Below are 17500 nucleotides of genomic sequence, written 5' to 3' on the forward strand. Positions count from 1 at the left end.
AATACTTTAAAATCTTCCAAATTTTTCTCTATTATAATCTTCCCTTTTATATGAAAGGGGTCTATCACTTCCTATGGATTTTAGAAACAGATTTTTTCTCTTAACCTATCATCCTAGACTATCCCTCAAGTAAGGCAGTATAATGTACGGGGAAGTATACATGAGACTATACCAAATGAAATTGAAGTATTTACAAATATAGATCCTATTATAATTTATTAGTCGTTTTGATATTTTTTAACAGAACAACTTTGCAACATTGTTACAAATCACAATTTGCTTATACAAAGTGGTTGGTTCTCGACCTTGTTTGACCCATGCACCGCCTTTTGCTACATGTCAGATTGTCATTCCCTCTTTTAAGATTACCTCAAAAGGTGCACTCCAAGTAATATGTATGTAATAAAAAAATCCATATATTTTTTTTCATATAAAGTACATATACATTTATAATCTTACATGGATTATTTTTGTAGTGTTTCCATGGAGCTCAAAGGCAATGAAAAATCAACATTGGCAGTTATTAGAGTTTGCCAATCTGTTGTCCCAGGTCCCTCCTGAAAATCTGAAACTCCCTCCCCCCTCATTGAGAACCCTTGTTTTAGAGCAAAGCTTAAGCTAGAGAATTTGGACAGCTTAGCTACAGCCCTAGTTTGAAAAGCAGGATGCTATTAACCCAAGGGCTCCACCAGGAAAAAAATAGCCTAGTAAGGAAAGGAAATAGGAAACAGAACAGTGTGCCTAAGTGTACCCTCAAGCAAGAGAACTCCAATCCAAGACAGTGGAAGACCATGATACAAGAGCTACGGCACTACCCAAATACTAAAAAACAATGGTTTGATTGTGGAGTGTCTTCCTAGAAGAGCTGCCTACCACAGCTAAAGAGTATCTTCTATCCTTACCAAAAGGAGAGTAGCCACTGAACAATTATAGTGCAGTACTTAACCCCTTGAATAAAGACTTCTTCGGTTATCTTTGTTGTTTTGTTGTTAGGTGTATGAGAAAAGAGGAGATTGTGGAAAGAAAAGAATAGGCTAGACTATTCAGTGTATTTATAGGCACAGGAAAACTGATCCATAACCAGAGCTATCAAATGTTGTATCATCTGGCCAATCAAGGACTAGTGGTAGTATCTCGATAGATGGCTGTGCTCTGGCCAGCCTACTACCTACAAGTAAGAGTAGATTGATAATAGATGGTCAAAACTGATGCAATTCACTTGGCATCGACTTTCATGTAAAATAAAATGTAGTTGTTCCGTAACTGAAATACAAACCACGCTATTTACATGGGTATTACTTTCGGCGTAGCTGAAATGACGAGCCATTAGATTTTAACGAGGGTTAAACTGCCCCCGCGCTAGTTAGCACGGGGGTAGGGGAGGGGTAGCTAGCTACCCCCTCCCCCCCCCCCCCACACACACACACACTGGTGAGCTGCCTCACTTCACTTTTGGCTCTGACGATGAGCAGACGTCTCTGTCCCGTCCTCGCATGGCAGCCATTAATGTTTTGTCTTTACTTAATTACTTACTTTTCTTATACTTAATATATATGTAAACATTCTTATGTTTATGTATATATTTGAGTATAGAAATACAGTAAGTTTCCTTTTCAGTGTTTGTGCTGTGTGTGTGTAGGAAGTCCTCTCAATTGTACGACAACATCTCCGTGTGGTCCCAGGCCCCCACGGTGACATTTCATGGGTCGCGATCTCTCACTTGGTCTTAAGGTCTTCCCTTCGGTGGGGAATCGTCATCGCTGGACTTTACAGTATTTATTTATCTGTTTCTCCGCTGCTGTCCCTCCTTCCCTACGGGGAACTTGGTCTATCAGCGTGGGGAACATGGGAGTTTAGTTTGACTACGGTCTCTCTCTCTCTCTCTCTCTCTTGAGGTCGTTCACCCTTTTATTACTACTACGTATTACGGTAGCTTCCTTCCCGTTGCGGGTTGAGTTGCTACTCCATTTATTTTGTCTCAATTATTTTTAATCAAATCTAATTGTATTTGTTAACTTTTCAGCTTCTGCGTAGAATGCTTCCCTTCGGGGTTCATTCGTTCTTACTATTAGTGAACATTCTTAGATGAATTACATAATTATAATTGTTATAATTCTGTTTTTGTTACAGTTCTCTGCCTTCTCCCCTTCCCTGAGTGTCAGTGGGGGAGGAGGGCGCATTCCTGGTGTGTAATTCTTATGTTCTTTTCCCTCGGGGTTCCTCTTCAGAGTTCCCCCGGGGGAAAAAATGTTAAAAAATTATTTTATTTTCATAGTTAACTATCTAGTTTTTTCGTTTGCCTAATGTGCCAACGAAGCAGAGCTGTCCTGTTTGGGCCTGGGGAGTCTGCTGTTGCCGCCTCCTCTACGACTTCGTCATGGGCGTGTTCCCTTCTCCTAGAAGTTCTCCCGTGACAACTGTCAGCTCCTTAGTTCATTTAGAACGCTCAGGAGGTTCGCCTCCATGGGTGGGTAACTTCCCTTCCGAGGGAGGTTCCCTTCCCAGGTATGAGTTTTTTCCCCTTCAGGGGGGGCAACTTCTCTTACCTTAATAATTCCTGGTTGGTTTTTTCATTGTCCTTGGGCGGTTATGCTCTTGGTGCTGAGCGACCGCTTTTATAACCAAGCTCTAGGGGCTGAGCGGTTGCAAGGCCGGACCATGGAATTCGTGCATTTATGTTCTTGGTGCTGAGCGGTCGCACTTGCAGCTACGCTCAAGGGGCTGGGCAGCTGCAGGAGCTCCTCTTCGGAGGGTTTCTCTTTATGGTCAGCTTGCTGATCCAACGGCCCTAAGGGGCGCCTTCATCAGTTCTTCTGGTCTCTTCTACGAAGTGTTCTCCTCTCTCGTTCGCAAGAAGGACACTCATAGAGACTCCTCTTCGGAGGACTCCCCTGCTGTTGTTGCTGATGTTGCTGAAGGCTCAGTTCCCCCCTCCGAACATCCTTCGAGGGGGCAGCTGAGTCCAACGGTCTCTCCTTCGAGTGTCTCTCCCCTTCGGGGGAGTTCACTAACAGAGACTCCTCTTTGGAGGACTGATGATGGTGCTCCTGTTCGTGGTCGTCTTCATCTCAGCCGCAGAGGATCCTCCTCGACGAGAACAGACCGTTACAGCTGCTTCGCTAGACCTTTCGGCAGATCGTTCGCGATCTCCGACACCTGCCAGACCTTCTTGTCTTCCATCTCCGTTCCTGGACGCAGTGGGCGCCACTCCACCCCGTTTTCCGACGGGCACCGGTCCCTTCGGGGCTAGGGGCTTATCTCACAATGTGAGTTCCCTTAGTGCCAGGTTTTTACCTGTGCAACCTCGTTCTCCTGCGTTCACAAATACTCTCCTGCTGTGGACCAGTCTTCTGCTGAATCAACACTCCAGCGATCTCCTGTAGCTGAGTCTCGCCGTAGACCTCCTGATCGCCAACGCTTCTGGGACCTTCTGTGCGGCTACGCGCCTTGTGCACCAACGGTCTCCTGAACGCCCACGATCGCCTGCTCGCTGGCGCACATCTGATCGCCCTTTTCTGATGTGCGCAATGCGTGCTAACGTTTGTCCTCGCGCCCACGATCTCCGGATCTGGGCGCAAGCAGGGAGATTATTTCTTCACTGAACTCCACGTTCACCTGCTCGCCAGCGCACTTCTGCGCCCCCTTTCCTGATGTGCGCAATACGCGCCAACGTTCGCCCACGATCTTCGGATCAGGGCGCAGGCAAGGAGTTTATTCCTTCGCCTCCTCGCCGACGATCTCTCTGGTTCTGCACCCTCGCTGATATCTTCTGGCCACGCAACTACGCGCCTACGATCTCCCGGTTCCTGTCTCGTCGTACGCAGTTCAAGAAGTTCCTACGCTAGCGCACAGGCGCTCACAGGTTCTTCTGGACTCGCAGTGCCCTTCTGGAGTTTCGCGCCAAGCGCGCCCACGCGCGGTTCCAGTTCCAGCGCGCCAACGCACCAGTACGCTTCCACTTCACACGCGCCGCCCAGGAGACACCTAAGCTAGCGCACGGGTGCTCACAGGCACCCCTGGGCTCTTCTTACGCGCCAGCGATCTCTTAAGCTCCCGCTCGATTCTCGCCTGCGCGCCAACGCTTCAATCGTCGTAGGTTTCCTACGCGCCCACGCGTTAACTCTCCTGTACGCGATAGGTCGCTACGCGCCCCCGCTCGCCAACGCGCCATCGCTCGCCAACGCGCCTTCGCCCGCCTACGAGCCATCGCTCGCCAAGACGCGCCATCACTCGTTAATGCGCCATCGCTCGCTTACGCGCCATTGGTCTCCCGGCCGCCTGCGCTCGCCCTTACGACCGCGCACATGCGCACCCATGTTCGCCCGCGCGCTAACCAACGGTTTTCCATCGCGCGAGCGCCATTCCCGGCCGCTTGCGCTCGCCCTTACGACCGCGCGCACATGCGCACCCACGTTCGCCCGCGCGCGAACCAACAGTTTTCCATCGCGCGAGTGGCCAGCGCAATTTAATTCGCGATTCCCGTCGGGTTTCGCAACACGGGCAACCTGGCGAGTCTTCTGGAGCGCGTACTTCCAGATCATTGTCGGCATGATCTCTCACCTGTAGACGCAAAGCAGCGCACGTGCAGGAGCAGGAAGAAGCTTCAGAGAGGTCTGGGCAACATTCTTCTCCTTCTTTTCAGGCAGGCCCCATCATCTCTACTCCTCAGGATCGTCCGATCCCCTTCCCTCCAGCGACAGTCGCTGACACTGCGTCTGTCAGCCATCAGCAGAGGAGGTACTTCGAGATCATGGGGGAACCTGGTTTAGCCCTTCCTCTCCACCATTCCGTGGAAGGGGCTTACCAGGGAATTTTTCTCTCAAGAAATTCTCCGCCCGGCAGGTGACATTCTCGACTTCGGAGATCTTAAGCCAGGAGAAAGCCGCAGTGTGCCATGCAGGCCACTTCGTGGCTGGTTGTCTGGCTTGGATCTCTGGGCATCCTGTTGCGATCCGAGAATTTGTCCAAGGAGAGCTCCAGGAAGGTCAAGGAAACTTTCCTCCTCTCAGGCACGAGCACCATCGTTTCCCGGCTCACCAAGTTTCGAACTTGTGGGCAAACTCGATATTGAAGCATTGAGATGCAGTGACCGAGAGGTTCCTCTCGGAAGTCCCAACCATGGATGTCGGCAAGCTCAAACACACTTCCATCCTTGGAAAGACCTTGTTTTGAGCCCAAGGACGGGGAACGGACAGCTGAGAGGTGGAGAAAGTCGAATCACGATTCGCTCCTCCAAAGGCGCTTATATCCGGACCCTACAAGCCTCCAGCGCCTCAACAACAACAGCCTCGTCAGCCTAGGACATCGGAACCGGCCCCAGCAGCTAAGACAAGGTGTGTAAACAGCAGACCCCTCCTGTCAGAGACAAGAAGGGCAGGAAGTCCTCCTGGGGAGGCAATAATCCTAGAGGGAGCGGCCGAGGCAGCAAACGCTAGGATTGGCAACCCCCCTGCATGGTCCCCAGTGGAAGGATGCCTAAGGTTGCGCGTTCAGGTGGCAGCAACTCGGGGCCGATTCCTGCACGATCTCCGTGATCAGCCAAGGATATCGCGTCCCGTTCTTTACATCTCTACCTCCACTGACAGCGAATCCAGTGTCGCTGAGCTCCTATGCCATGGGATCGGCAAAGGGGATAGCCCTTCGGGCAGAAGTCGAGACCATGCTCTGGAATGATGCTCTCCAAAAGGTCATCGACGGCTCCCCCCCCCGGGCTTCTTCAGTCGACTTTTTCTTGTAAGAAAGCGTCTGAAGGCTGGAGACCTGTCATCGACCTCTCAGCCCTGTACAAGTTTGTCGAACAAACTTCGTTCAGCGTGGAACAGCAGAGTCAACCAGGCTTGTAGTGAGACCACAAGACTTCATGTGCACACTGGATCTGAAGGACGGGTACTTCCAGATCTCAATCCATCCGTCTTCCAGTAAGTACTTGAAATTCAGCCTCGCCAACAAGATATACCAGTTCAAGGTGCTGTGTTTCGATCTCTCCACAGCACCACAGGTGTTCACCAGAATGTTCAACCTGATATCTTCATGGCCGCACAGGAGCGGCTTCCGTCTCCTTCGCTTTCTGGATGACTGGCTAACCCAGGCAGTTTCGGAATCAACCCTTCTTCGACACCGAGACAAGCTTCTGGGACTTTGCCAAGATCTAGGGATCATGGTAATTCTCGAGAAGTCTTCTCTGCTTCCATCTCAACAACTGGGATATCTAGGCATGATATTAGACTCCAATCTCCAAGCCTTCCCATCAGATGTCAGGATAGCAAGGCTGAGGAGAGTCGCAGAACCTTTCCTCAGACGAGGAGAGCTTCCAGCCCAATCTTGGTTACGCCTCCTAGGTCACCTTTCCTCCTTGTCCAGGCTAGTTCCAAACGGCCACCTCAGGATGAGATCCCTGCATTGGCGGCTTAAGTCCCGGTGGAATCACGACAACGATTCCCCGGACATTCTGGTCCCTTTGGGACCTGCGGAACGAATGGACCTGCAGTGGTAGTTGACCTACGGAAACCTTTGCAAGGGAATGGATCTTCTCGTCCTTCCCCCGCATTTGATGCTGTTCTCGGACTCGTCAAAAGAAGGGGGGGGGGGCACGTTTTGAATCAGGCCTATGGTCAACCAGAAGGGTACCTCCACATCAATCTGCTAGGAATGAAGGCCGTATTCTGGCCCTTCAACACTTCCAACAGACCCTGGCGGATCACTCCGTGAACGACAACTCCACGGTAGTGGCTTTTTTCAACAAGCAGGGAGGTACCTTTTCATAACAGCTTTCTCATCTTGCAGTAGTGATACTGAGATGAACCGAAGTCCACTCAATACCCTATCGGCTCGCTTCATTCCGGGCAAAGGAATGTGCTCTCCGACAGTCTGAGCAGGGCCTCACAGATAGAGAGTACCGAGTGGTCTTCGGCCCCCCCTGGTAGCCAACAAGTCCTGACCTTGTGGACCTGTTTGCGACAGCCTTGAATTTCAAGCTGCCGCTGTACTACTCCCCAGACCCCAAGGCACTCTGGCAAGATGCCTTCCTACAACGGTGGGACAACATCGACGTCTACGTCTTCCCACCGTTCTGTCTGTTGAGAAGGGGGCTCAACAAGGCCAGACTATCGGTCAACCTGTCGATGACTCTGATAGCTCCGCTGCGGCATCATGCAGAGTGGTTCCCGGAACTTCTGCATCTCCTGACGGAACTCCTGAGAGAGCTTCCCCCACGACACGAGCTACTCAATCAACCACACTGCAACATTTACCACAAGCCGTAGCATCGCTTCGGCTTCACGCCTGGAGACCATCCAGCATCTCCTCACAGAGAGAGGCGTTCAGCAACAAGTGCCGGACCGGATGTCTCGACAACCAGGTGAAGTGAAGAGTCTTCTGTGGTTGGTGTCGTGGGAGAGGTACCTCTCCCCTTGATGCCACTATTCCAGCAATAGCGGAGTTATTGTATATCGGCAGGAGGAAATGCGCCTTTCGCTCTCGGCGGTGGAAGCCTATCGCTCAGCCTTAAGCCTGGCCTTCAGGCTGAAAGGAATAGACATTTCCTCCTCGCTGGATCTTTCTTCGCTCATACGAAACTACGAACTTACCTGCCCCCAGTCGGAAGTGAGACCTCCTCCATGGAACAAGGTTCGGGCTCTTAGGGCTCTTAAGAGATCTCCTTGCGAACCATTACGCCAGGCTTCTGATCGTCACCTGTCTTGGAAGACGGTGCTCCTGCTCGCTCTGGCCTCGGCCAAGCGTGTCAGCGAACTTCATGGTCTCTCGTACGACGTCGCCCATTCAAGAGGATAGGTGGAGGTAACGTTCAGGTTCGTCCCTGAGTTGGTTACTAGACTCAAAATCTTGGAGTCCCGGACCTTCGGTTCGACTCCTTCAGGATTTCGAGTCTCCGTTCTGTAACAGATGACCCAGAACTTCTCCTACTATGCCCAGTAAGGAGTCGGAGGGGTTATCTTAAAGAACAGCTGCAGTTCGTCCTCACGTGCAAGCCCTGTTTGGGAGCACAGGGAGGACGGAGAGGAGGGTCATCAAGAATGCCTTTTCAGCCTGGATTCAAAGGGTCATCCATCACGCCCTGAATCCAGACCCTCCTTCGTCACGTCGCCTTAGAGCACACGATGTCAGAGGCATCGCAACGTCCCTGGCCTTCAAGAGGAACTACTCTGTGACGCAGGTGCTACAAGCCGGAGTCTGGAAGCGTCAAACGACCTTCACAGCCCACTACCAGCAGGACGTGACCCACAGGAGCCTCGATACGTTTTCTATCGGCCCTGTGGTGGCTACACAACAGCTGGTCTAACCTCAGGCTCCTTAATGGACAGGTAGCAGAAGGTTGAGGGCATTGTTACCCGGTTTTAGACTGCATGAATGAAAGAAGTATGTCTGGCCCTTACTTCTTTCTTCATCCTCCCCTCTCTTGGGGAAAGCAGCATCCTGGGTTCTCTGCATAGCTGACCTCAGACCTCTGCAGGTAAACCATGCTTCCTTGTGTTCCTAGTATTAAGTTAATACTGTCGCGTCCCCCATACCCTGACGAGGTGGTATTGGGAACGTCCTAGCCTAGAATTCCAGCTAAAGGACTTCAGGTCGACTTCCTAGGACAAGTCACACTTCTTCCCTCCACACACAAGCTTATGTAGGACGCATGTTTCTTGCGTAGCAAGAAACTTGCGAGGTGCAGGGACTCTTTTTCTCGAGTGCTGCTCACTCGGATTCTGAGTCCCCGGGTAAGCCAAAGCCAGTAAGGCTGGGGACTTTCCACCCTACCTGAGGGTAAGTCACCCTATGTAAATAGCGTGGTGTGTATTTCGGTTACGGAACAAATGTTAAATTCGGAGATAATTTGTATTTTTCCTAACCATATAAACCTTAGCTATTTACACATATTTGCCCCCCAGCCCTGTCCCCCAAGACAAGTCCTACCTCTAAGTGAAGTGAGTCAGCTCACCAGTGTGTGGGGGGGGGGGTTAGCTAGCGCGGGGGTAGTTTAGCCCTCGTTAAAATCTAATGGCTCGTCATTTCAGCTACGCCGAAAGTAATACTCCTATGTAAATGGCTAAGGTTTGTATGGTTAGGAAAAATACAAATTATCTCCGAATTTGTCATTTTTGTCAAGGGACTGGGCAGATGTGTTTATGGTTGTATTATTAAGTTGCTCTAAATGGCCACTTTATAAATTGGGTGGCACACAATGAATTCCCTGGCTATGCCTTGAGGTCTAAATCCTAAAGTCATGATTTTTGGTTCCTTCAAGGTTCTAAAGAATGGAAACTATTTTGATAATCTTGAAATTTCAAGCATCAGCCTTCTAAGTTTGGCTCTGAATTAATGTGTAAGAGTGAATTCCAGAAAGTATTTTGAACCGATATTTCTATTTTCTATACAAGTACAGTACAATGAATCAAAGCTGAAAGACTTAGGAGAACAATACGTATTGAATCAGAGGTGAAGTTCAACAGGTAGGGAGGAAGAGATCAGCAAGGCTGGAGGAAAGGTAATTGTAGCAAGTTGAGAAAGAGTGATACTTCAATGCTATATTTTGTAGGGAGAAAGAGGTCAAGAAGGCTGGAGGAAAGGTAATTGTAGCAAGTTGAGAAAGAGTGATACTTCAATGCTATCTTTTGTAGGGAGGAAGAGATGAACAAGGCTGGAGGAAAGGTAATTGTAGCAAGTTGAGAAAGAGCGATACTTCAATGCTATCTTTTGTAGGGAGGAAGAGATCAACAAGGCTGGAGGAAAGGTAATTGTAGCAAGTTGAGAAAGAGCGATACTTCAATGCTATCTTTTGTAGACAGGAAGAGATCAACAAGGCTGGAGGAAGGTAATTGTTGCAAGTTGAGAAAGAGCGATACATCAATGCTATCTTTTGTCGGGAGGAAGAGATCAACACGGCTGGAGGAAAGGTAATTGTAGCAAGTTGAGAAAGAACGATAATTCAATGCTATCTTTTGTAGGGAGGAAGAGATCAACAAAGGCTGGAGGAAAGGTAATTGTAGCAAGTTGAGAAAGAGCAATACTTCAATGCTATCTTTTGCAGGGAGGAAGAGATCAATAAGGCTGGAGGAAAGGTAATTGTAGCAAGCTGAGAAAGAGCTATACTTCAATGCTATATTTTGTAGGGAGGAAGAGATGAACAAGGCTGGAGGAAAGGTAATTGTAGCAAGTTGAGAAAGAGCGATACTTCAATGCTATCTTTTGTAGGGAGGAAGAGATCAACAAGGCTGGAGGAAAGGTAATTGTAGCTAGTTGAGAGAAAGAGCGATACTTCAATGCTATCTCTTGTAGGGAGGAAGAGATCAACAAGGCTGGAAGAAAGGTAATTGTAGCAAGTTGAGAAAGAGCGATACTTCAATGCTATCTCTTGTAGGGAGGAAGAGATCAACAAGGCTGGAAGAAAGGTAATTGTAGCAAGTTGAGAAAGAGCGATACTTGAATGCTATCTGCTGTAGGGAGGAAGAGATCAACAAGGCTGGAGGAAAGGTAACTATAGCAAGTTGAGAAAGAGCGATACTTCAATGCTATCTTTTGTAGGGAGGAAGAGATCAACAAGGCTGGAGGAAAGGTAACTGTAGCAAGTTGAGAAAGGGCGATACTTCAATGCTATCTTTTGTAGGGAGGAAGAGATAAACAAGGCTGGAGGAAAGGTAATTGTAGCAAGTTGAGGAAGAGCGATACTTCAATGCTATCTTTTGTAGGGAGGAAAAAATCAACAAGGCTGGAGGAAAGGTAACTGTAGCAAGTTGAGAAAGAGTGATACTTCAATGCTATCTTCTGTAGGGAGGAAGAGATCAACAAGGCTGGAGGAAAGGTAATTGTAGCAAGTTGAGAAAGAGCGATACTTCAATGCTATCTTCTGTAGGGAGGAAGAGATCAACATGGCTGGAGGAAAGGTAACTGTAGCAAGTTGAGGAAGAGCGATACTTCAATGCTATCTTTTGTAGGGAGGAAGAGATCAACAAGGCTGGCGGAATGGTAACTGTAGCAAGTTGAGGAAGAGCGATACTTCAATGCTATCTTTTGTAGGGAGGAAGAGATGAACAAGGCTGGAGGAAAGGTAATTGTAGCAAGTTGAGATAGAGCAATACTTCAATGCTATCTTTTGGAGGGAGGAAGAGATCAACAAGGCTGGAAGAAAGGTAATTGTAGCAAGTTGAGAAAGAGCGATACTTGAATGCTATCAGCTGTAGGGAGGAAGAGATCAACAAGGCTGGAGGAAAGGTAACTGTAGCAAGTTGAGAAAGAGCGATACTTCAATGCTATCTTTTGTAGGGAGGAAGAGATCAACAAGGCTGGCGGAATGGTAACTGTAGCAAGTTGAGGAAGAGCGATACTTCAATGCTATCTTTTGTAGGGAGGAAGAGATGAACAAGGCTGGAGGAAAGGTAATTGTAGCAAGTTGAGATAGAGCAATACTTCAATGCTATCTTTTGGAGGGAGGAAGAGATCAACAAGGCTGGAGGAAAGATAATTGTAGCAAGTTGAGATAGAGCGATACTTCAATGCTTTCTCTTGGAGGATATCCATCTACCCCTCATAGAAATTGCCAGCCTTTTTTGAAGTCCAGAATTTTGAGGAGAATCAAGTTGGGATACCATGTACAGGACAGCCGAGAATGCTTTGGAAGAATCTATACGTCTATTGTAATTGCTTATAAATTTTAGTTTTGCTTTTTAGCTGAAAATATTTCCTTTCAGCACAATTGTCACAAAATGCTAGACTGTTCAAAACAGGCTCGAGTTGCATCCAGATGACGTAAGTGAAATTTTTGGAAATTAATAATACCCAATTAAATTTATCATTGTGAAAACTAATTACCAGTACAGTATATAAATAAATCTCTTAAGTACCAAAACTAAGGAATAAGCCAACGAGGCTCTGAAATTGTTAAAAATAGCTTCTGGCTAAAGTTTGCATTTGACTGAAGAAAAAAGCAAAACAATAAAGACAATCAACCCTTTGGCTCTCATACGTTTTACATCCAAGGATTTCTACCCCAGTGGCCTCTGTGTAGTAGGGTTTCTGTCTTCCTAACAGTGAGTCTCTTCAATTTAAAAGGACAAAGGTTTGTATTCATAACGGAACTAGTCATAATCATTTGTTCTGGCACAACATACAAACCTTCTGCTCTTTACTGTGGAGTATTTATTTCTATGAAGTTGAAACCATCCGATAAGCTTTTCTTACAGGGTATAATTACCCACCAATAGCCGGGTAGGTTAGACCCTTCGCTGCCACCAGCACTAGCAACTAACCGTCGCCTTTTAATTTGGCTCGGTGGAGTGCAGAGGTGTTTCACTCCCCCGTTAACAAACATTAAAAATTTTCCCAACTGGCCTAAAGCTAATCTTTCTAATTTTTTTTTCTTTTGCAGGTATGTGCGGCCATGAGTACTCCTATTATGCGGGTTTGCTCGGGCACTGAAGGGCACTGGTGCAGCACCTTCCTGTCTGGGAAGGAGACCGATCCTTACAGTCTCTGTCCTGTGTGCCAAGGCCACTTGTGTACGCAGGAGTCTCCTTGTACAGCTTCGAGAAGCTATTCACCGATAGACTGCAGCTGGGGATAAACGAGTCTCAAGATTCCAGAGACAGGTGGCCAAGAGGGAGGCAATGAAACTCTGGAACGCCCCAATGGACAGACCCCGTTGTTCAACGGGGACAGCATCGAGGAGGTCGCGGATCGATGGAGAAGAGTCAGTCAAGGCACTCTTCTCCGAGTTGTTACCCTCCGCCCCTGTCAACCGGCACCATCGCAGCAGAGGCAACCATCTTTCTTCTACCCCAAGGCCAAAGAAAGAACGCACCAAAGAAACGGGCAGTGCAACGGCAGGAATTCAAGCATCCCTTTCGTCCCAGAGGAGGAACACAGGGGAAAGGTAATAAGAAACCCCAGCGAGGACGTTACCACTAGGGAAGGCAATCTCCAACCTGTCCACCGGTGGGGTGATGCCTAAAGAGCAGATGGCAAAGGTGGATGCACTATCAGACCCTTGGTCAACTTCTGTATTAAGAAAGGAGTACACCGTCCCTTTCATCGACTCTCCCCCTCCTCGCACTCTAGTCAAACGATGACAGGGTCCTACGCAAAGGGATCAGCGAAGGACCAGGCTGAAGTCAGGACCATGCTAGAGAAGGACGTCCCAGGAAGGTCCCGAGGGTTCTACAGTCGCTTATTTCTTGTAGAAAAGGTGTCTGGAGGCTGGAGACCCATTTTCGACCTCTTGGCTCTGAATGAGTTTGTTCAGCATACTCCGTTCAAAACGGAGACGGCGCAAATGGTCAGACAGGCTGTCAGACTGCATGACTTCAGGTTCTTGTGTATTTGGGATGAGAATTGGGAACATGCTAGACAAATTCTTCCTGTCTGAGGACTGTGAAGAGACTGAAAGAGATAGCCCAGAGCTTTCTCTCGTGAGACAAATTGTTAGCACACCCATGGCAAAAGCTACTGGGGCACCTTACGTCTCTAAAGAAGTTAGTTCCCAACGGCTGTCTCCGCATTTGATCTATGCAACGGCAGCTGAAGACCCTCTGTTCTCAGCACAGAGACCCACCAAGTACCCTGGAACTGATGGGTCCCGAGCAGAAGAGAGACGTGAGTTGGTGGGTGTTAGATACCAACCTACTCAGAGGAGTAGATCTCTCTTCTCCCCCGGATTTGTTGCTCTTAACAGATGCATCAAAAAGAGGTGGGGAGCTCACCTGTTACACCTGACAGCATCCAGGCTTTGGTCCGAATCCAAAAGGCGGTGCCACATAAACCTCATAGAAATGAGGGTAGCATTTCTGGCCATCAAACACTTCCAACGGCTCCTTTTGGGACATTACGTAGTGCTGATGAGTGACAACAATACATTAGAGCCCAACGTAAACAAACAAGGAGGTACCTTTTCACAGCACCTATGCCAACTAGCTGTAGAAATCCTCAGGTGGACAGAAGAAAACTCTGTAGCCTTAACAGCCCACTTCATCCTGGGCAAGAAGAATGGGCTGGCAGGCAATCTGAGCAGGAGGAAATAGATAGTTAGCTCCGAGTAGTCTTTGAATCAACAGATAGCCAACAAAGTTTTGACTTTGTTGGGTTTGCCGACAATAGACCTGTTCGTTACATCGCTCCACTGGAAACTACCGGTGTACTGCTCTCCAGTATTGACCCACAAGCGTTCGGGCAGGACGCTTTCCAACACCTGTGGAACAGGATGGATGTCTATATGTTCACCCCCTTCGCCTAGTAAAGAGGCTATTAAACAAGGTAAGGGCATAGGAAGATCTAGCGATGACCCCCATAGCTCCGTTGTGTGGCTACATGCAGAATGGTTTCTGGACCTTCTGCACCTGCTCACAGAGGAACCAAGAGAGTTCCCTCCACTTCCCGAGCTACTCGGACAGCTACACGTGAAGATATTCCATCAAGTGATTCCATCGCTACATTTTTAAACCTGGAGGTTATTCAGCAACTCCTTACAAAGAGAGACTTTTCAAAGCCAGTTGCGAAGCTCACGGCAGGATACCTTCAGGAGTTGTTGTTTGCGGTTTATCAGTTGAATTGGTCCGTCTTTAGTGGTTGGTGTCAAAGGGAGGTCTCTCTCCTCTCAGTGCCTCTATAACAACAGTAGTGGAGTTTTTACTGTTCCTCAGCCTTGAGCCTTGTCTTTGAGATGAATGGAGTTAACATTTGCTCCTCGACGGGATTGTCTCTCCTCATACGGAATTTTGAGCGGTCCTGCCCTGAGTCGGAAGTTAGACCACCTTCTTGGAACGTTCTCAAGGTCTTACGTTTACTGAAAGAAGCCCCTTATGAGCCTCTCCGTCAAACCTAGGACAAAGACTTGACCTTGAAGACGGCTTTTCTTCTGGCCCTGGCCTCTGTGAAGAGAGTCAGCAAGCTGCATGGTCTTTTGTACGACATCGCCCATTTAAGAGGATAAGGGCAAGTTACACTCAGTTTCATCTCTGAGTTTGTTGCAAAGACTCAGAAACTGTCTGCAACCCAGCTCATCTTAGATTCGGGCCCTTTTGGACTGAGCGTCTCCAATCTGTAACAGACGATCCTGATCAACTGTTACTATGACCCTTAAGGGCGCTGAGGTTATATCTCAAAAGGATGAGAAGAGCTTGACCCCAGAGCTCTTTGTTAGTATGGGGAAGACCAAGAAGAGAAGAACAAAGAACTCGATCCTCTTGGATCAGGTGATCAATAGAAAGGGCACTGGCCCCAAACACCTCACTGTTATGTAGACGTCCTTTTGCACATGATGTCAGGGGAGTACAATAAGTACTTCCTTGGCATTTTGAAAGAATTTTTCCGTACAGCAAAGTACTTCAAGCAGGCTGGTGGAAACATCAAACAATTCAACATGTTCACTGTCCACTACCTGCAAGACATAACCCACAGGAGCCTAGACGCATTCTCAATAGGTACTATGGTAGCGACTCATGTGAACTAAACACCTTAGCTTCCTTGTGGGACAAGTATTAGAGGGTCGAGGGCGGAGGTTACCTGTGGGGTAAGTCTAGAATTAATGTGAGAGTGACTGGCCACTTCCTACTTCATCTTTCCCTCTCTTGGGACACAGCATCCCAGGGACTCTGCATAGCTGACCTTGTCTTTCTGTAGGTGAGTATCACCCTCTTTGAGCAACCTAATATAAAAGTATATATATGTTATGTCCCCGTCCTCCTACCAGGGAGGAGGTGGAAATGAATATGCATTAGTTGAGGGCACGGCCCAAATAGTTACTAAGCATTTTTCAACGGAATGATTCTTTATACTACGAGGATAACTTGGTGTAGGATCCCTCAAGGTCAATCTGTACAAGAAGCCATCCCGGTACAGTTTCCAGCCAGTTGGTCACAGACTTCATCTCACCTGAAGGTGATTCTCCACAGTAAAGAGCGGAAGGTTTGTATGTTGCATCTGAATGAATTGCAAATTTGGAAATAATTTTTATTTTTTCCTGGCAATACAAACCTAGAGCTCTTTACACATACTGTACCCGCCAGCACCAACATCTCAAAAGTCCTGCCGCAATTATTAAAGTGATGGTTAGTCGCTAGTGCTGGTGGGGGGCGGGAGGGGGGGCCTAACCTACCTCGCTAAATAGCAGTGGGTAATTATACTTTGTAAGAAAAGCTTATCGGCTAGTTTCAGCTTTGCCGAAATAAATACTCCACAGTAAGGAGCTCCAGGTTTGTATTGCTAGGAAAAATAAAAATTATTTCCAAAAGTCGTAATTTTCCTAATTATACAAAGCCGAGTCATTTCAAGGTTATTGCTCACCTTATCTTCCCCGCAAACCTCAGGCCAGGATCTAGAGAATGCCAATTTGGGCAATGCTGGAGAGTGGCCTAATCCTCCCTCCTCCCTCACACTCCTGCTACTCTCCCACACAGGATGAATTGTTTTCCTCCCTGCTGGGTCAGGGAGCTGATCTTATTTCTATTTAACAGGATTCAGGTTTGTATAGTTAGGAAAAATACAATTACTGTACTAAAATTTTTAAAATTTTTTCTCTAATTTGTTTATGAAAAAAAAAAAGTAAAACTATGTATCAATGGATATTAATTCAGTTATACTGCATAAAAATTAAGTTTTAAATTCTTAGTGCTAGTAGGTTTTGTGCTGATTTAATTACAACAATATCAATAAATGTAGCCATTCCTAGCCCACCGCAGACAAAGGCCTCAGACTTGTCCATGTCCATGTCTGGGGATTAGCCATTTCATCACCACGCTGGCCACAGCAGATTGGTGATGGTGGGATACTTTTGTCTGATTGCTCACAGCAAATTAACCCAATACGGGTGACCCTAACTAGTACAGCTTTGATGATCATGGCGATACACAAACCCTTTCACCACGTTAAGGTATACCACTCATAAAGGGGATTAAATTGAGATGTCCCCAGAAAGGGACTAGGGCTTGAGTGCTAACTTATAACTCAGGACGTTGATATTAAAGTCATTTATAGTCAGTATGTAAAACAATTACAAGAATGAAGTGATAAGAAATTGGTGGGCAATTATGAAACCGAAGCTTGCCAAAGGAATTGCAATGGCCGATAACGATTGGACGTAGTAGCATTGCAGCCAATTCTAAACTGGAATGACATTCACAACAGAGTAGGAATATTTTTTATACACTTACTTCAAGGAGAGATGGATGATCTGTAATTTAAGGATACAGAATGATGATTTAGCATGCTACAGTATTACATACTACTTCACCAATCCAGGTTTTCGAGGAAAAGTAAACGCTATTAACATCGTAGACTAACAAATTCAGACAGGAAAACGAGATATAGATACCATATTGTTAAGCATGCTTCATATCCTAATAGGTAAGATCTAGTAAAAATATGGGGCTTGTTTTATTACGGTTGTATTTAATTGTTAATAACTTCTCTTGTATTTATCTATTTCCTTATTTCTTTTTCTCACCGAGCTATTTTCCCTGTTGGAGCCCCTGTGCTTATATCATCCTGATTTTCCAGCTAGGGTTGT

General features: G+C 47.2%; 1 protein-coding gene across 1 annotated transcript in view; it reads right to left on the reverse strand.

Moving 5' to 3' along the window:
- The window catches only part of LOC137628675 (cilia- and flagella-associated protein 251-like), a 13553-nt gene extending 6288 nt beyond the window's left edge, over positions 1 to 7265 (reverse strand). Inside the window, exon 1 of the mRNA XM_068359827.1 lies at positions 7251 to 7265. Coding sequence (XP_068215928.1) covers positions 7251 to 7265 — 15 coding nt within the window. The remainder of the gene's footprint in view (positions 1 to 7250) is intronic.
- Between the last annotated feature and the right edge of the window lie 10235 nt (positions 7266 to 17500).

This window comes from Palaemon carinicauda, chromosome 36 (genome assembly GCF_036898095.1).
Source record: "Palaemon carinicauda isolate YSFRI2023 chromosome 36, ASM3689809v2, whole genome shotgun sequence".
Lineage (NCBI taxonomy): Eukaryota > Metazoa > Arthropoda > Malacostraca > Decapoda > Palaemonidae > Palaemon > Palaemon carinicauda.